General features: G+C 46.1%; 1 protein-coding gene across 1 annotated transcript; it reads right to left on the bottom strand.

The window, feature by feature from the left end:
- Nucleotides 1-6,373: 6,373 nt before the first annotated feature.
- Gstt4 (glutathione S-transferase theta 4) lies at nucleotides 6,374-15,207 on the bottom strand. Its single transcript, XM_050138362.1, has 5 exons — nucleotides 15,096-15,207; nucleotides 13,710-13,797; nucleotides 11,492-11,642; nucleotides 10,209-10,385; nucleotides 6,374-8,586 (listed from the first exon to the last, which is right to left on the bottom strand). The coding sequence occupies exons 1-5, from the start codon at nucleotides 15,205-15,207 to the stop codon at nucleotides 8,392-8,394; spliced, it is 723 nt and encodes a 240-aa protein (XP_049994319.1). The 3' UTR covers nucleotides 6,374-8,391.
- Nucleotides 15,208-20,123: the final 4,916 nt, after the last annotated feature.

The raw sequence follows: 20,123 nt of genomic DNA, 5'->3' as shown, positions 1-20,123 counted from the left end.
AAAAAAAAAAAAAAAAAAAAAAAAAAAAAAAAAAAAAAAAAACAAGGATAAAAAGATTTGAAATGATTGAGGAAATTATTGGAGCTGGTGAACAGGGAAAGAAGGCACAAGGACAACATCACCAGTGGCAGTCAGAATTGGATTACCCAGGGTTTTAGTGTCCTACCCTGTAATTTACTTTGACAAAGCATCAACTTCTAAAGGCACAAAGGGAGCCAAAGAAGGTAGATGGATGCCAATAGGAATGAAAGATCTAAAAGAAATTAAGCAAGCTATTGTAACTTATGGCTTGCATTCTGCATTTGATAAGGAGATGATAAAGACCTGGGCTTCTAACATCAAGGCAACCTCCCCTCATGGCATTTTTCAGTTAGTTTCAGCAGTCCTGGGTGATGGACCTTCCTTGATGTTTAGTATTTATTTCAGAGAGGAATTCAAACATATGGAACGACAGGGAAAAGCTAAAGGTCTTGAGATTTTCCAAGATCAACTTCTTGGTGAAGGCCTGTATGCGGACCCACAGGTTCAACCTCTTTACAACGAAGAAATCTTGTCCCTATGCCACAAAGCAGCCTTGAATGCTTGGGACAGGATCTGGGAACCAGGAAAAGGATAGAATCATATACCAGGGTTAGGCAGGGACAGAAAGAACCCTTTACTGACTTTTTACAGAGATTAATTAAGGCTGTACAAATAGGAGTAACAGACCCAGAAGCTAGACAAATAATTTTTGAAACTCTGGCTTTTGAAAATGCAAACTTAGAATGCAAAAAGATAATTAGTCCTTGAAGGTCTAGATCAGCACCTGTGGATAAATAGATTCAGCAAACTATGAATGTTGAGACGTTTGACTGTAATGATGAATTTGGGGTAGGAGAAGTGATTTCTAAAGCAAAGAGGAGACATAAAACTGCCAAACATTTCAAATGTGGTAAAATAGGACATCTGAGAAGGGATTGTAGGCAAGGAATTTCTAGGAATAATGTCTCCTCTGGGAATGGCAAAAGTAGGAAACCTTGGCCTTCAGGTATATGTAAAGGTGTGGTAAAGGTCAACATTGGACCAATGAATGCAGGTCAACAACAGACAGACAAGGCAGCCCGATACCACTGGGAAACTCCTTGAGGGGCCTCTTGCAGACCCCGAAGCCAAAAGTGACCCAGTCATTCCCAGTGACAGTGGAGAATGTGTCTCACCAAGAAAATTAAAAAATCCAATGCCTGCTGTAAAAAGCAATACTGGTCTGAATGATGGGTAAAATGTGGAGGATGAGGCAAAACAAAATCCAGTAGGAAAGAGAAAACATATATTTTGGCAGACTTCTATTAACGATCAAGGACCAAAGCTAAGAGTTTGTATAAATGGCATTTTTATTGAAGGCTTATTAGACACAGGTGCGGATGTAAGTATCATTACTCCAGAATCTTGGCATCTGAATTGGCCTCTTCAAGAAGTAGATGTTCAGTTCCTGGGAATTGGAACCCTATCTCATGTAAAACAAAGCACGAGATGGGTTGAATGCACAGGGCCTGAAGGGCAAATAGGAAGACTAAGGCCATATATAGCCAATATTGCAATGAATTTGTGGGGTCATGACCTGTTGCAGCAATGGAATACCCAGATTAACATTCCTGCAGCCCATAAAACTTAGGTTTCTGAGGAAAATATTAGAAGATATTATTATAGATGATGGACACCAGCCATTTGGGCTGTACAAGAACACAAAGCAATTGATAAACCTTCAGAGGTACCAACAGCCCTACCTTTAAAATGGTTAACTGAGAAACCAATATGGGTTAAGCAGTGGCCTCTACCTGAGGAAAAGTTGCAGGCCTTAGAACACCTGGTACAAGAGAAACTAGATGCTTGACATATAGAAGAATCTACTACCCTTGGAATTCTCCTGTATTTGTTGTTAACAAGAAATCTGGAAAATGGAGAATGGTGACAGATCTCAGAGCTATAAACAAGGTTATTCAACCTATGGGCCCTCTACAATCTGGAATTCCTCTGCCTTCTCTGTTAACAAAGGGATGGCCTCTCATGGTTATTGATTTAAAGGATTTTTTTTCACTATGTCTTTACAAGAAAAGGATAGAGAAAAAATTGCCTTCACAGTGACTACTTATAATAATTCTCAGCCTACTAGGAGATATCCTATCCTCCCACAGAGGATGCTCAATAGTCCCACATTGTGCCAATATTTTGTAAGTCAGCCATTGGAAATAATTTGTAAGCAATTTCCTAAGTCAATAATCTGCCATTACATGGATGACATTTTGTTATCTGATTCAAATATAGATACTTTAGAAAGGATGTTTGAATAAGTAAATACAGTTTTGTTTAAATGGGGAATACAAATTGCTCCTGAAAAGATTCAAAGAGGAGATTTTGTTAATTACCTAGGTTACAGAATAAGTTTACAGAAAATTAGAACACAAACGGCACAAATTAGGAGAGACCAATTACGGACTCTTAATGACTTTCAAAGATTGTTAGGAGACATTTCAGTCTACAACCGGCTGTTGAGATAACACCTGATCTAATAATTCATTTAAACACAACCTTAGATGGTGATAAAGATTTGAATAGTCCCAGAGAATTAACAGTGAAGTAGAAAAGGAACTGACAATGGTTGAAGAAAAATTAGAGGAGGCACATGTGGATAGGGTGAATCCAAATCTTAGTTGTATTCTAGTAATATTGCCTTCCAGAATTTCTCCTATGGGAATTTTAATGCAGAGGGAAGATATTATTTTATAATGGATCTTTATACTACATAAACCAAGTAAAAAATTAAAAACTTATGTGGACAAATTCTCTGAAGTAATTATAAAAGGTAATTTGAGACTCGTCAACTAGTAGGTATAGACCCAGCAGAAATTATAGTGCCTTTCACTACTGATGAAATAAAAAAGTTATGGGAAGACAATGAACCATGGCAAAGAGCTTGTGCTAATTTTTTGGGAGAAATAAATAACAACTATTCCAAAAGTGATAGACTTAACCTTATAAAGAGAGCTTCTTGGATTCTTCTCTGAATTATACGTGATGCTCCAATAACTGGAGTCTGTACATTTTGTACTGATGCAAATAAATAAGGGAAAGCAGATTACAAATCAGAAGAATTAAGTAAGGTGGAACAAAGCCCTTATAATTCTGCCCAGAAGGCAGAATTATATGCCAATCTTATGGTGCTAAGGGATTTTAAAGAACCTTTTAATATAGTTACTGATTCACAATATGCAGAAAGAGTTATCTTGCATGCTGAAACCACTGAATTTATACCAGATGATACAGAATTGACTTCATTGTTTATCCAGGTGCAAGACATAATCAGGAATAGGCTTTGTCCTATGTATATCACACACATCCTATCCCATATGTGTCTGCCAGGTCCTCTAGCACAAGGTAATGCAGAAATTGATCAATTATTGATTGGAAGTGTGTTGCAGGCCTCAGAATTTCAGAAAAAAGCATCACATCAATAGCAAAGGTTTAAAGAAAGAGTTTTCTATTACATGGCAACAAGCTAAGGAGATTATAAAGAGATGCCCTACTTGCTCTTTCTATAATCAAACACCATTGCCTGCAGGAAGTAGCCCAAAGGGTACTCAAAGGAAATAAAATCTGGCAGATGGATGTGTTCCACTTTATGGAATCTGGTAAATTAAAATATGTACACCACACCATAGACACATATTCAGGTTTTCAATGGGCAACTGCCTTAAACTCAGAAAAGGCTGACTTGGTAATCACACATTTATTGGAAGTTATGGTCATCATGGGTATACCTGCACAAATAAAGACAGACAATGGTCTGGCATATGTATCTAAAAAAATGAAATTTTTTTGCTTATTATAATATAAAGCACATTACAGGTATGCCAAACAATCCTACAGGTCAGGCAGTTATAGAAAGATCAAATCATACAACAAAGGATATGCTGAATAAACAGAAAGAGATGGAAAATACCCCCAGAAGTAGATTACATAATGCTTTGTTAATCTTGAATTTTCTTAACGCTAATGAGAAAGGAACAACAGCAGCAGAGAAGCATTGGATAATGGAAAGAACTTCTGAATTGAATCAACCAGTATATTTCAAGGATGTGTTGACCTCACAATGGAAACCAGGAGATGTATTATGTTGGGGAAGGGGTTTTGCTAATGTTTCCACAGGAGAAGAAAAATTATGGATACCATCCAAATTAACAAAGATTCACTTTAAAAAGGAGAAACCTATTGAAACAGAGAAATAACAGCTCATCCACAATGGTGACAACCATACTGGTGGTAAGGAAAGCCATATAGAGTTTGGGCAGGGTTCTGCTCTCATCTTTTCAGGAAAATACACATCATCAAAAATTCAAGAGACCCTGGATGTTTGAATGCTGACAGAAGAAAAAATAATTATCCACTAAGGAGCATCTAGAAAACAGAATATGGTTTATGAATCCAGGTATGGGTTACACTTACATTTACACACACACACACACACACACACACACACACACACACATATATATATATATATATATATATATATATATATATATATATATGAACCCTGGATTTTACCAGACCTGATTCTGATATGGCAATAGAACATTTCCAGGAACCTGTAAGAGAACTGGAACAGATTTTATAGCAAAAGACTATTAGGTTAAGAGTTATGAACATTTTAGAAGGCAATTAAAGGAAATTGGGAACTCTGAACCTCTGAAGATGGTTAATCCTGGACTATGAAGCCTGTTAAACAGCAGTACCTTGAGTTGTCAAGTGCCTTTACACAAATATGGGAGGAATAAATGAGCAAAAAATGAGACAGCTTTTTGCTATGCCAGCAATCCCAAATCCTCTCCTTGGTCCTTGGAGGACACCAGCCTTAGCTGCTGAGTACGAGAGGCCCAAAGATTTCTTTCTGTGTGGGGAAGATTTTGTCTACCTGTCTGGGAAGGATGAGGAGATCGATTTCCCGGGTGAAGCATCCAGGAAACTGGAGAGGTAAAATGCCACTTCTTTTGCTTCTGTGTGGGTGATTTTGCCAAACCCAGAGGCAAGGTGCAAGGTCTTCTGTCTTCTTGGAGGAGCTGAGGGTGTTGCAAGAGCTGGCATATCTCTGTGTTAGAAGCTCTTGTTGTTAAAATGCCACGATCTCAGATTTGTAAAGGCACTTGAGAACCAGGTACCATTACCTGTTGTTTCAAATTGAGCATATAAGCTTAAATGCCCTGTGGGAGTGGTTCTGACCCTCCCCTGGGGAGGGGTCAGGACCTGGCATGCTGGGATTTGGAGTCCAGACCAAAACAACTCTTAGGCCAGGGGGCTGGGGTGGTGTTCCCAACTTAACATCACAGATACCATTGTTACTGCCTGTGGGATTGTTAACTTGTCTGTATGCCTGTATAAATTGAAAGCCCCTTTTTAATGCCTTATGCCTGATACCCTCATGCCCTCTTTTTACCCTTTTCTACCTTTATCCCCCTTTTTAAAACTCCCCTTATACCCTTACGCCCTTACTTTTTTACCCTTTGTCTTATGCCCTCACACCCTTGCCCCTTTTAACCCCTTTTTATCCTCATGCCTTATGCCTTGTCCCTTATATCTGATACTTTGACCTTAAGGCTTATGCCTTAAGTTCTTATGCTCATCTTCCCATAAGTAATAAAGAAATTTGCAGGAAAAATGTGCCTAAGCCAGTCAGTTTGTTCTGCCTCTCAGATCCCATTCCCAAGCCAGTCTTTCCTTGACTTAGAAGTCCTGTTCTGACCCCCGAGAGAGTGCTGAGACCAGTGCTCAGTAGCTTCTGATAACAAGCAGCCCATAGAGCGAGACTGAGCCTGGTTTGGCCTTTTGAAACTTCAAAGCCCATCTCTAAGAACACTGAAATCACAAAGGTAATGCCATCCTGTCCCAGGGTTGTTTTGTGCCTCGCTTTTCGGTCATCTACCCCAACAGCCACGTTCACCTTGGCAATGCTTCTGGGACAGTCAACCTTGACCGTGGTCCAAGCACGTTATGTCGTGTCTGGAAGACACCACCGAGCCTTGCAAAGAAAGCAGATGTTACTAGGCAACTCTAAATCCCTCTCTAGTAGGCCCCATCTCAGACACTGATGTAATTATTGTAACAATCTGTCCTGTCCCTAAGAGACAAGCCTTAAGGAGCTGGAGCAATGGCTCAGTGGTTAAGATCACTGACTGTTCTTCCAGAGGTCCTGAGTTCAATTCTCAGCAACCACATGGTGGCTCACAACCACCTATAATGAGATCTGGTGCCCTCTTCTGGCCTACAGGCAGGATACTGTATAAATAAGTAAATAAATATTTAAAAAAGAGAGAGAGAGAGAGAGAGAGAGAGACAAGCCTTGCCCACTGCCTCCCCCATCCGCCAAGGCAAGCTGATCTTCCTTTATAAGAATTGCTGTGGTCATGATGTCTCTTCACAGCAATAGAACAATGACTGAGACAGTGCCCGTGTGTCTTTTCACAAACCCTTACCCATGTTTCTGTAAACAACCCTAAGGGAGCTCACAATTACATACTACTCCAGGTCCAGGAGATCTAACATCCTCTTCCAGCCTCTGTGGATACCTGCATACACATGGCACATGCTCAGATAAACAAGAAAACATCTTAGGAAGGTGAGATGAAGTCAAGCCAATGCTGTGGAATAGTCCTGTACTCTGTGTGAATATATGTCTCTATAATTGGTTCAATAAACAAGCTGACTGGCCAATAGCAGAACAGGATAAAATTAGGTGGGAAAGTCAAACTGAGAATGATTGGATGAGAAAGGGCAGAGTTAGAGGAGTCACCAGCCAGTAGCAGAGGAAGCAGGAGATGAATGTCCTATTCTATTAAAGGTACATGCCACAGAGCAGAACATATATAAGAAATATGGGTTAACTTAAAATGCAAGAGCTAGTTAGTACAATTACTATAAGTCTCTGTGTAGTAATTTGGAAGTGGCTCCCAGAATGGGAGAACTCTGCCTACAAGCCACCATCCTAGCAAGACCAAATTCCTTACTGGAATAACAATCTCGTGGTGGCAAAACAAGACTGAGCCTCTTGGGTACTGTATTTCTTTACTTATGGGATACCTGAGGCCCAGGTTAAGCTCTATGCCTGTGGGCACATGGAAAGGTGAGATCTGGAATCCAATGCACATTTTCATCCCACTGGCAGGCTTCTTGAGGACCAGCGGTGGGGAGGGGGTCCGCTGATGCAAATTATCCCAATCAGACCAAACCAGACCAAATTAGAAGATGCCCAGGTTTAATGGATGGCAGCGGCCTCCAGAAAAACACAGAGAGAGAAAGAGGAGAATCAGAACGACCACTGAAGAGGGAAAAGGGGAGACCACGTGTTAATTCTTTGGGAGGCAGTTTAAATAGCCTGTGGGAGTGGTCTTGACCCTTCCTGTGAGGGGTCACCGTTTGGCAGCCTTTCTTGGAGGTGGAGTTTGGACTGAGGCAACTCCCAGGGGAGGTGGCTCAAAATGGATGCCAGGGGTTGGAGTGAAGCCCCCAACTAAGCATTTCAGACTCTTTGTATAAAGGGGTGTTAGGAAGCTGAGGTGACACTTTTAACTAAACAGGTAGGTGCTCCTACAGAGACCATCTGCTGAGGTTGGATGGCTTCGTCTTTTGCTTTCCCCCTTGTTTTTCAGCTAACATTTTTGCTGTTGAACCTGGGGCTTGCCATTTCTGCTGAACTGGCTACTTAGTGAGCTCTGGGGATGGTACTTGTACCTGGTTTTAGTGTGGGTGGTAGAAATGTGAGCTAAGACAGTGAAGTAGTTTGAATGTAATTGGCTCCCTTGAGCTCACAGCGAGTGGCACTATTAGGAGATGTGACTTGTTGGAGGAAGTGTGTCATTGTGTGGGTGGGCTTTGCAATTTCCTGTGCTCAAGATACCACCCAGTGTCACAGTGCACTTCCTGTTGCCTTTTGATGGAGATGTAGCCAACACCATGTCTGCCTGCATACCACTAGGTCCCACCATGATGATAATGGATTGAACCCCTGACAATGTAAACCACCACCCCAATTAAATGTTTTCATTTATAAGAGTTGCTATGGTCATGGTGTCTCTTCACAGCAACAGAAACCCTAACTAAGATAGGCAGAAGCACTTTACCCTCTGAGTCATCTCCCCAGCCTCTTATATTCTTTTTAGAAACCAAGAAGACTTGTGATGATCACCTCCTCCCATACCATTCTCTTTGCTCACACCTACTGTCCTCATAACAGCATTGGTGACTGTTCCAGGTTTTTTTTTTTTAATTAGGTAAAGGAAGAGAGTGTTTCTTAGTGTCTTCCCTAAGGGAAGAGACTCAGAAGGCAGAGACAGCCAGACCCTGCAGAATGAACAGCCTCTGAGGTCACTTATATGTCTTCAGAAATTCACCAATCCTGGTCTTGACCATGGGGTCCAGCGTCGAGCAGTCCCAGCTGGGTAACTTCACCAGTCGGTCATGAGCCTCCCAGAAGAGGGCAGAACCAATGGCTAACTCCACCCGCATCCGCCATTCGGCAAGTTTGGAGCTGATGAAGACGTTGTGGTCACCCCCAATCGGCTACGGGTAAACAAAAGGAAGATGTGATCAGCATCAGCACCAGCTGCACTCAGGTCTTCTGTAGCCTCAAGGGTTATCTGTATCTGCCTCTGCAAAAAAGGGATGAGTTTGGGGCTGGAGAGATGGCTCAGAGGGTAAGAGGCCCCGAGTTCAATTCTCAGCAACCACATGGTGGTGGCTCACAACCTCCTTGCCAGCAGTACATTGTATGCTTAATAAATAAATCTTTTTTTAAAAAAGGGGGGGATGAGTCTTTCTTGGCAAGTGTCAAAACTATACCATCAATGTGAAACAGGCACTGAGGGTCCTGGTCAAAGATGGTGACTCCTGACCCGGGTGACTCCCATTTCTCATTTCAGGAAGGAATGGAACTTAATCGCTTCCTTCCCCAGTGTTGGATCTCCTTCTGTGATCAGATCAGGAGCAGTAAGAAGAGGCAGGCTCAGCACACCACCTGCTTAGGGGTTAGCTGCTTCATTAAGAAATATGCACCCCGGGGTTGTTTTGTCACATGTCCTTAATCCTCACACTTGGAAGGCGGGCAATCTCTGTGAGTTTGAGGCCAGCCTGCTTGGTGCAGGCCAGAATGGTTTTCCTTGAGCTGTTCCACATCACACATTGGCCGAGGACTAAAGTTGCTACTTTGAGTCCTGGCTAGAAACTATGCTGGCCATGGGCTGGGCATGTGACTCAGCAGACAGAGGACTTACATAGCATGCACAAAGCACTGGGCTCAGTGTCCAGCACACTACAAACGGGACATTGTGTTTGTTATATACCTGTAATCCCCACACTGGAGAGGTGGTAGCAGGAGTATCAAAAGTTCAAGGTCTTTACAACTAAATAGCCAGTTTGAGGCTAGCCTGAGACACTGAGAGCTAAGGCTAGCTTAAGAAAGGAAGTAAGGGAGGAAGAAAAGGACAATGGGAGTGTCTAAACTGGCTAGCCTGCATACACCAGCTAGCTCGCATGGACTGAGCATACATGTAAACCACATGAAAACCCTGCGCCTCCTACAAGTTTTCCTCCAATGCACAGTGCTCTCCACTGCTCAGACCCAGAACTGGGAGCGCTGTCTTAATGCTCCTGCCTCTGGAGCTCTGGAAAAGAGACAACCGGGAAAGAGACACCGGGAATCTCCATATACTTCCTGGCAAGTCCAGCAGGAAGAGCTGGTGTCTGGGAACTTAGCTGGTATATCATGGTTTTCTCTGCATCCCTGGCTCTCCCTCTGGCTTCTCTCCATGCCATGGAATTTTGTCAATTTCCACGATCAAGATGTCCCTAGATGGGCTGGAGAGATGGCTCAGTGGTTAAGAGCACTGCCTGCTCTTCCAAAGGTCCTGAGTTCAATTCCCGGCAACCACATGGTGGCTCACAACCATCTGTAATGAGGTCTGGTGCCCCCTTCTGGCCTGCAGACATACACACAGACAGAATATTGTATACATAATAAATAAATATTAAAAAAAAAGATGTTCCTAGATCCAGAACCTCTGATTCTTTCCTGTCACTTCCAGGTGGGTCCAGGCACCCCGACCTGACTCCCACATCTGTCTCTCTTGGTCTATTCCCCAGACTCCAGTCCCTGGTCACAGAAAACACCTTCCCTCTCCCCATACCTGCATCATCTCCACCAGGGCCACCAAGTCAGCCAGGGAGATGTGGTCTCCAATGATAAACATCTTGTCCTGCAGAAACTTCTCCTCAAATTGCTGTAGGTTTCTCCTCACCTCATCGACTGCCTGGTCCACCTTCTCAGCAGGAACCTCCTCACCCGTGATCATCGGGATTAGCAACTGGGCAGGGAGGGAAGTGGACGGTGGAAAGGCAATATTCCAGCCCATTCCCCCTGCCGGGCTTTGGTATCCCTGTCTGTTAGGTAGAGCTTGGACACTTCCAAGGATGTAAATTTCACCTTTTGGACCATTTTCAAGGGGCAGTTACCAAGGGCCATGTGTTCAGATGGATTTGGAGGCCGGGAGAGCAGAGAGTCCCATGCTTTGAGTGAGTCTCACTCACCAAAGGTTGATGAGTTTGGGAATCCAGTCCTCTTGGTGACATGATAGGGGCCGGAATCTTTAAAACCTGCAGTCTAACTACGGGTACTGACTTCAGAAGGGATCGAGGTGGACACAGCCAGTACTCAAGAGAGCAAGCTGTTATGGAAAAGCAAGCCCTCCGCTGGCTCTGATTCCCTGTCTTAGCAGGTGATCCTGGCTAGCACCTGATTCCACTGTGATAGCATCTGCTCCGGGGCCCTCTTCAGAGCTGGTGCCATGCTGTTAGACTTCCTGCTTCCAAAACTGTGTGCTGACTAAACCTCTTTTCAGGCTGGAGAGATGGCTCAGCGGTTAAGAGCACTGACTGCTCTTCCAGAGGTTCTGAGTTCAATTCCCAGCAACCACACGGCGGCTCACAGCTATGTATAATGAGATCTGGTGCCCTCTTCTGGCCTGCAAGCATACATGCAGGCAGAATGTTGTATACATAATAAATAAATAAATAAATAAATAAATAAATAAATAAATCTAAAATAAAATAAAAAAATAAACCTCTTTTCTTCACAAGTTACCCGGCCTGGAGCATTTTATCATAGCAATGGAAAATGAGCTAAAAACACAAGCAGAAACTAGAAGTCGGAATATGTGTGCTGGTTGTCACCTTTTAAGTTTACTGGCATTCTCTAACTTAGAACCAAGTTTCATGAGTCCTGTCTTGACCCTTTCTAGTTGCCATTTGCCTTTGCCAAGTTTTGTCCCACTTAGTTCATCCCACAATCTCTGAGAGGTAGGCAGACATGGGACCCTGGAAAAAGAGGCTCAGTCAGCAGAACCAGGCCTGGACTTCAGGCTGTCTGATTGTTTTGTTTCCCTGTTCCCGAGCCCCAGGCCGGGCCACTCACCTTGATCCACAGTATCTTGCTCATGGGCAGCTGAATGGCTGTATGCTGCCAGGCCATGAACTCGTCCACACGGGCGCGCATGTGTAGGTCTGGTGGGTACCAGTGGGAAGGTGCGCTGTACTTGCGGCATAGGTAGAAGAGGATGGCCACACTACAGAAAGGGCGAGTCGGGGCACTGCTTGTACCTTCTGAAAGCCCCGACACCACCCCAACATGGCCTTCAACCACAGGCAGGCCCTAGGTGCTAAATTCTGGCAGGAGGAGGAGGAACCCAAAAGGTTCCTCTGGGAAGTCTACCCCAAGCTGTTATGTCAGACCAATAGTCAGCAAGACATGGGGCACTGAAGGGCGCTCAGGAGTTGATGAATGGCATAAGAAAGGGTAATGCCTCCCTCCTTCCCCCTCCCCCCCAACAAATCACCAGGCAGTGGTGGTGCACTTTAATCCCAGTGCTTGGGAGGCAGAGGCAAGCAGATCTCTGTAACTTCGAGTTCAGCCTGGTCTACAGAGCAAGTTTCAGGACTACACAGAGAAACCCTTTCTTGGAGAGAAAGAGAGGGGGCAAAGAATGTTGAGATTCCAGAGGGAATGGGGACATCTGGGAACTGCTGAACGGAACACGTGGCTGGTGGGATGATTGCCATGGTGGGAAGAGGACTGCCAGAGACACTTAATTCTTTTTTACCTAGTTTAGTTTTTGTGGATGAGTGTTTTGCCTGTGTGTATGTCTGTGAACCTCTTGTGTGTCTGGTGCCCTCACAGGCTGGAAGACATTTGATCCCCCAAAACTAGAGTTACAGACTATGAAACACTCCGTGAGAGCTGGGAGCCTGGGTCCTCTAGAGAATGGTTAGGGATCTTAGCTGTGGAGCCTTCCCTCCAGTCCCAAGACTTTAAGGTTCTGAGGGATGAGAGGATATAGCCCTCTAGTTAGAAGAGATAGGATAAGTCTCAGGCAAGCCAAGATGGTGGCTCACCCAATAACCCATCAAAAGGTATTGGTCTCGTGGGGATGGGTGTGGGATGGGGTGGTGGGGACCAAAGGATACAGGGCAGAGGTTAGACCAGAGCTTTGCAGGAAGGGATGGCCCAGGCTTGCTATTGGACAGTTAGTGTATGTAGGAAATGCCACAGGATGAAAGAGCACACAAAGAGGCCAATCAGAAACAAACTGAAATCAAACAACCGGAGTTGAGATGGTTTCCAAGTCCCACTAAAGCTCAGAACGACAGTGCATTCCCACCAGGGGAATTTTAGGAGGTGGGACAACTCAGGGTGATGGGATTGCAAGGGCAGATTGATTCATGCATGGTTAAAATGATTAATAGGTGACCAGGTTGACACAGGTGGTTGAGTTCTGTAAGCACACACACAGATGCTCTCCCTCCCCAGCTCACTTGTTTGCTCACCGTGTTGTAATCTCTCTGTTACTAGGACCCAAAGGGAAGGCAGACACTAGGCCAGGTACCAGTTCCACTCTCCTGGGCTTTACAGCCTTTAGAACCACGAGTGGAAGTCAACCTTCTGCTCTTTAGAATCTCCCATGCTGCCCAATTCAGCCACAGCAACCCCAAACCGACTAAGCAGGACTTGAGAGGGACTGCTGTGGAGGCTCAGTGGTCAAGAGCACTTGGGGCTCTCCTGGAGGACCCTGGTCTGGTTCCTAGCCCTGACATGGTGACTCGCAGCCATCCGTAACTCTGGTTCCAGGAGATCTCATGAGCTCTTCTGGCCTCCGGGGCACCAGACATGCACTCAGTGCACATACACACATATAGGAAAAATACTCATGTATGTAAATGTGGGGACTTGAACATGAGCTGGCTAAGGGTAGAATCTGGGAAGGCTTGGTAATTTCATCCATTGTCATAATGGTATTGGGTGATGTATGTGTTAGAGTCTTTGTTTCTTAGTGGGATATTTCTAAGCACTCGTGGGTAAAGTGATGGAAGGTGTGGAAGGAGGAAAAACAGAGGGAGGTGTCGATGAGGCAAAGTGGATAGCCCCAGAAGCCAGGAGATGGATGTGTGAGGTTTGCTGAAAATCCCAGGACTTGGGATATAGAGACAGCCTTGTCTACATAGTGAGTTCTAGGCCAGTCAAGTGTACATTAATCTTTCCTCGTCTCAGGAAATAAATAAACAAACAAATTAATAAATGCTGGCAGGCAGATCTGTTCCCACTGAATCTCCCAGGAGGAGCAGAGACGGGATCTTACCTTTCACACAAGACGAACTTTCCGTCTCTGAGGCTGGGGACCTTCCTCAGGGGGTTGATTTCGATGTATTCCTTGCTATGGTGGTGACCTGAGGGGGCAGGGAGGGTCTGGGGCTTTGAGGACCCCCCAAGAGAAAGAGAACTTGGGCTTCTAGAGACAAAAGGGGGAATCTGAGGCCTCAAGAACCCCATAGCTTGCCCCAGATCATGGGGAAAGCAGAGATATTGCCGAGGCCAGGGTTAGGAAAGATCCCCCTCTCCTTGTGACCCCCTTTGCCAGGGATCAAACCATCCCTTTGGCTCCCAGGAGCTAGAAGTTCAGTCTTCACCCAAGGCCTAAAATTACAACCTCAGCCCTAGGGACCTAAGTGCGGCCTTCGGTCTTATCACCGCTCACTCACTCTTGTTTCCCCTTTGAAGGGATTGGGCCACTGAACCATGAAGCTTGCAGAACCCTGCCAACGCACCCAAGGTCCCTTGATATCTACAGAGAACTCCACAGCAAGCGGGACCACTAACCCCTCCTGACCCTCCTGTTTGCAAGAGGAAACCCATTGGGAATCCACCACACCGCGTCCATTTCTGCAGCTCCCACGTCTACTGCACAGTCTCCCGCTCTCTCTCCTCAGTGTCTTGGATCTTGATCCACCCATCCCCATGGGGGATGAGGGTCTGTGCAACCTTGAGTGCATTCGTTTTTCATGTTCCTGTCATTTATCTCCTCCTTCTTTTCCTTCTTTATTTGTGTGTATGTGTGTGTGTGTGTGTGCGCGTGCGCATGCACACGCATAACCTGAGTATCAAACCAAGGGTCTTATTTGTGGCATGCTAATCAAGTGCTTTATCACTGAGCCACAGTCCTAATCCCAGAGCAGATTTGAACACTGAGAGAGGATGGGCATAGACTGGGGGAGGGTGGGCACAGACTGGGGGAGAGTGGGCACAGACTGGAGGAGGGTGGGCACAAACTGGGGGAGAGTGGGCACAGACTTGAGGAAGGTGGGTACAGACTGAGGAAGAGTGGACACAGACTGAGTATCATATGCTCTGTCCCATGGTAATGGGTGTGTCCTGCGTCAGCCTGGTTAGTGGGTGCTACAGATAACAAGATGTGAGACCTCTAGAGGTGATGGCCAAAGCTCTGGCTCATAGTCTGAGGCTGGCCTAGCAGCCCTCCTTCCTGACCCCCAAAGATCCTATTCACCCCAACAGGGAGATTGCTGTTCATGGTGGCCGGCAAAGGTTAGGCTAGATAGGGACAAGGCCTGAGTACCTTGACATCTCTTTCACCTGTTTCCCTTGCTGACCTTTGACCCTCAGAAGCACTCTCACCAGGCACCCTGGGAGTACCTCAGGACCAGGCTTCCTGGCAGCACTGAGGACTGACCTTTTAGGAGATCCACAAATTGGAAGTCAAAGGGGATGCCATTCTTCTTGGCAAAGATGTAGACGGCGCGGCAAGGTGCTGACAGCAAGTCCATATACAGCTCCAGGCCCATGTTGGGATGTTTGCCAAGCCCACAGCTGCAGTGGGTGGAGCACAGACCTGGGCCAGTGCCTAGCCTGAGCACCCAGGTCTAGGCCCTCTCCCACCTGAGCTGAGAGCCCTGCATTCTGGAACTTACATCCCTTGATGTTCTCATGAGGCCAGGGGACCTGGAATTCTTACAATAGCAAAGATTCTGAGACTCAGGGGTGTCGAGGGGACTTCCCAGAGGGCTGGGACAGGTTCCTATTGAGCCTGTGCTCTGTGGCTCAGCCCCACAGATGTCTGTCTGAGAAAAGGCTCACATCTGAGAGCATCCCCGGGGCCAGGCCTTCTCTGAAGAATAGGGTGAAAGGGAACTTATAGGTCCAGGATAAAAAAAAGACAAGGACTGAGTTTGCACGGCCTGACGTAAAGACTAGGCTGTCCGAGGGTAAATCTACTCTGAAATGTGGTTGGGAAAGAAATGGAAAAAGGTAGGTGCTTCATCTTGGATTTTGAATGACCTCTGAAGGCCATGCGTTAAAGGTGGTAGTGGGAGCTTTAAAAGGTGGGGCCTGTAAAGCTGGTACTATAGCCCAGGGGTAGCGTGCATATAGAAAGCCTAGGCTCCACCCCTAGAACAAAGATGATAAAGAAAGGTGAGTCCTGGCAGAAGGCATTAACACACTGAGAACAAGTTCTTGAAGGGATAGAAGGTGTTGGCTCATTGGAGGACATTTTCTTGAGGGGGACTGTAGAATGGAAGTCTCATCTTTCTTCTTTTTCTTCCTGGTCATGAGGTCGCAGTTCTCTCTGCCATATGCACTTCCTCACCGTGTCTAACACCCCCACCCCCAGAGACCTGAAAGCAATAGGTCCTCCCAGTCATGGCTCTAACTCTTTAAAATCTTGAAACCAAATAATCTCTCTTTCCTTTAAAAAAATCCGCGCAGCTGTGGAAGAAGGTCACTAGAAATGCCTGCTGAGGCCACAGTGTGGCTTTGGGCTTTACGGCTTTATTAGTTAATTTCCTCTTTGCTGCAGTAAAATACTTGGCCAGACAAGATACGGAAGGAAAGATTTATTCAGTCTCATGCTCTATCACGGTGGAAAGCCATAGGGGGAAGGGTCTTGAGGCAGCAGGTCATATCGAATCTGGGGTCAGGAACAAGAGGGTGGTGAATGCTGTTGCTCGCATTTCTTTTCTTGCTATCTGGGAACCAACCCCAAAGAATGATGCGCTCCCCCCCCCCCCGCGCGCGCGCGCACACACACACCTGTATCCCCTGGTGGAATGCACTCAGGCAGTACCCTGGCCAGCCCAGGGTCCTGTGGCTGCTACTTCACCAAGTAGCCAGTTCCGAGATGCAAAAAGTTCCCTTTAAGAGACAAACTGCGCCCATTCTTGCTCTTCCCGCTGTACTTCTGAAGAGGGAAGCTGCTCTCTGCCTCTCTCTCTTTCTCTCAGTCTGTCTCTCTTCCCTCCCCACTCCCTTTATCACAATAAAACGCCCACTTAAGCTCTGTCTGTCCGTCCCTCGCCCACATGCCAAGGTCCCTCTCACGCAGAATCCTATCACTTCCCACTTTAGTGAACCCAGTCAAGACACGCCCTCACAGGCATGGCCAGAGACATGCCTCCGAGGTGACTTAGACCTTGTCACGTTGACAATAACAATGATCTTGGAAGATGCCCTGTCTTTCTAGGCCTCGTTTCCACAGGACAGTGTGAGGCTGAGGATCAGGAGAGAGCTCAGCGCATGTTTGTAACAGACAGTATCATGCAGGGCAGAAAGCAAGCTTCTTCCCCTTAGCGAAGCCACTGCAACAGCTTCTGTGCCCGCAGAGGGTCGTGCCACGCCTAATGGATCCCGTGGGTCTAGAATATTAACTTGTGGAGCTCCCAGCATCACCTTCTATGGGCCTAACAGCCAGCTGAGGTCAAGCTTTGGAGAGGTGACAGCCCACGGCTGCTAGCAGGCAGGCATGAAGGCCTCTCTTACTTTGATTCCAGGAACACCATCACACCTTCCAGGGAAACCTGCTCAGGCCACTGTTGTGTGATATTTTGTTTGTGTTCTGACAAATAAAGCTTGCCTGGAGGTCAGAAGGCAGAGCTAGCCACTGATTAACAATTGGCTGCTCCCGGTCCTCTGATCTTCCAGGTTTTTAACCCGATATCTGACTCCTGGTTTTTCTTAAGATTAATTAGATTAACGAGTCAGACCATTAGCCTAATTGCTGTGGGCCTGAGTCAGCCCTCTCAGTAGCTACTGGAGTATCACCCAAGACCCTCAGTGGGAGGGGCAGGACACACTTGGCCAGGAGGATAAAATATCTCATCCAGGATCCTCACAAGCCTCCTTGACCTACTCTACCTGTCCTCCTTGATGCCAACAGTTAGTGCTGCCCACTGGGGCTCAATGTCTATAAGGCTTCTGAAGATTTCTGGAGGAAAGAGTACTGTGATGGATTGATGATGTCTGTCCGGGGCAATGGGAGGGAGAAGCTATATATACCAATTGGTACCCTCCATTATTGGCAGTCCTGGCTCCTGCCCCAGTCTGCAAGACAGAATTGAGATGACTTACTTTGTACAAGTGGATGCTATTGGCAGGCAACATGATGATGATATTGAATGCAGTGATGGATTGATGATGTCTGTCCGGGGCAATGGAAGAGAGAAACTATATATACCAATTGGTACCTTCCATTACTGCAGCCCTGGCTCCTGCCCCAGTCTGCAGGGCAAAGTTGGGGAGGTATAGAAGATGGCTGTGCTGTGGTCAGCTAGAGTAGCTATTTTTCTTGTTTTGTTTGTTTTTGAGACAGGGTCTCATTCTGTGGTACTGACTGACCTGAAACTTGCTATGTAGACCAGACTGACCTCAGATTCATAGAGATTCCTACTTCTGCCTCTCCGTCCCACCAAGTGCTGGTGCTACATGTATGTGCTGCCACCTGCCTTAGTTGGGTTTGTTTTGTTTTGTGTTGCTGGAAAAAATGTTTATAAAAGCATATTAAAGAAGGAGAGGTTGGGTCTGGAGAGATGGCTCAGCAGTTAAGAACACTGGCTGTTCTTACAGAAATCCCGAGTTCAGTTCCCAGCAACCACATGGTGGCTCACAGCCATCTGTAGTGAGATCTGGTGCCCTCTTCTGGCCTACAGGGATACATGCAGGCAGGACACTCTGTGCATAATAAATAAATGAATTAATTTAAAAGAAAGAGAGAGGTCAATTCTGGCTCACAGGTGGAGCGCAAAGGCCATCAAAATGGAGAAGGCATGGAGGTAAGGCAGGGGGAGAAGGCATGGAGGTAAGGCAGAGGGAGGATGAGCTGCTGGTCTCATCCCATCCCCAGCCAGGGAGCAGAGGTCAGCCCTCACATTTGTACATGCTTCTTTACACGCTGTCCTGGACTCTGTCCGATGGCATGAAATCCCCCGTATTTAGAAAATCCCTTCCCAGACTCACCCAGAACTGTGTCTTCCACATGATTCTAAATTCAGTCAAGTTGACAATCAAGATTAACCACCAAGGGCTCAGATGATGACTGATGACTCAGAGGTTATGAGCCCTGCCTGCTCTTCCAGAGGTCCTGAGTTCAGTTCCCAGCAACCACATGGTGGCTCACAGCCATCTGTAATGAGATCTGGTGTCTTCTTCTGGCCTGCAAGAAGAACAGATTATACTTAATAAATAAATAAACCTAGGGGGAATATTTTGAAAAACGAAATATTTACCGACAAACAGGGAGTTGGGAATCTTTCTGAGCCAATCTTTGGCTCACACCCTAACATTTAACCAGCTTCTCCAAAGCTTTGCCTTTAGGAGAGGGACACCAAAGCTGTATTCTGTCTGCGCAGCATCCTTACTGCTCCACCTCCACACACTGCTGGGACATGTTCCCCTCTACTCCTCTCTAGCTCCACATTTCCACCCTCTCCACCTGCAGCAGCCCTGGTCTGCCCTCTATGGGGGCCTCACTCCTTCCAGCTAGCAGCCCCATTCCAGACAGGGGAAGCAGCCCTGCCCTGTGGAGGACTACAGTGTGGGAATGTGACATTGAAAAGTGGTCACCTAGCCCCTCTGTGCGGTAGTCTTTCTGTGTGCTCACGGTCACACTCTGTGCGTCTATTTTGGCTGGGACACTTCTGTTGCATTGTGGAGGGCTGGGCTGTGTGTGGGCAAAGTCTCAGAAAATGGGTGCAAAGGGAGCCAGGGCTTGGCACCCACACTGGAACGTGTTGATCGAGTAGCATGTGGGGTTGGCCACAAGCCAGAGTCATCTAGGCTTTCCTGGACTCCTAGTCAAGACCTCCCAGGAAATGAGCAGGGCCCCATTCTGAAACCTGAGGAAGGGAGACTCATTCTCTGGTCCACACCTTTTTGGCCTGTTGAAAGACCCCTAGTGTGGGGAGACTCTCACTCAAGTCTCAGGATAACACGACCTCCCCCCCCCCCAGGAACTCAAGAGAGACCGTCCTTGCTGCAATCACACGAGGTTTATTGACAGGAACCAGAGCGCTGGGGCCGAAACTCATTTCCCACGAAGGGGTAGAATTCAACCCCAAGTAGCTGGGAGAAGGGGTATTTAAGGGAAGAAACCATAACCCAATAATCCAAAGGGGGTAGGAAGGACGTCATTGGAAAATTCTGAAAATACCAGTGATCACTGAAAAATTCCGAAAAGACCAGTGATAATCACAAGGGGATAACTCCCTGTTTCTCAAGATTATAACCTAACTTTATCTTCAGCTAGTTCCTGAAGCAGAGTCACTGAACTGGCTAATCTAGAATTTTGATTCTTCTCTCCCTGCTTAGATTTTTTGCTCTATTTTTTCTGCTAGAGGGGTTTGGGTTTTTCTGGGTCTTTCACTGTGAAAATGGGCTGTAATGCCTTCCCCATGCTTTTCACGGGATCCGAAGCCTACTAGAGGGTAGG

This window comes from Alexandromys fortis, unplaced genomic scaffold (assembly GCF_014885135.2).
Source record: "Alexandromys fortis isolate MF-2015 unplaced genomic scaffold, M_Fortis_MF-2015_v1.1 scaffold_9, whole genome shotgun sequence".
Taxonomy (NCBI): Eukaryota; Metazoa; Chordata; class Mammalia; order Rodentia; family Cricetidae; genus Alexandromys; species Alexandromys fortis.
The sequence above is the reverse complement of the archived record's forward strand: the minus strand, read 5'-3'. Positions and strand labels throughout refer to the sequence as shown.

What these genes read in the sequence shown, in the direction of transcription:
- Gstt4 (XM_050138362.1), bottom strand. Translation starts at nt 15,207, where the DNA reads ATGGGCCTGGAGCTGTATATGGACTTGCTGTCAGCACCTTGCCGCGCC. An exon ending in ATTTGTGGATCTCCTAAAAG is followed by an intron (nt 13,798 to 15,095) that starts GTCAGTCCTCAG and finishes CTGCCCCCTCAG; the next exon opens with GTCACCACCATAGCAAGGAA. An exon ending in AAGTTCGTCTTGTGTGAAAG is followed by an intron (nt 11,643 to 13,709) that starts GTAAGATCCCGT and finishes CCCTTTCTGTAG; the next exon opens with TGTGGCCATCCTCTTCTACC.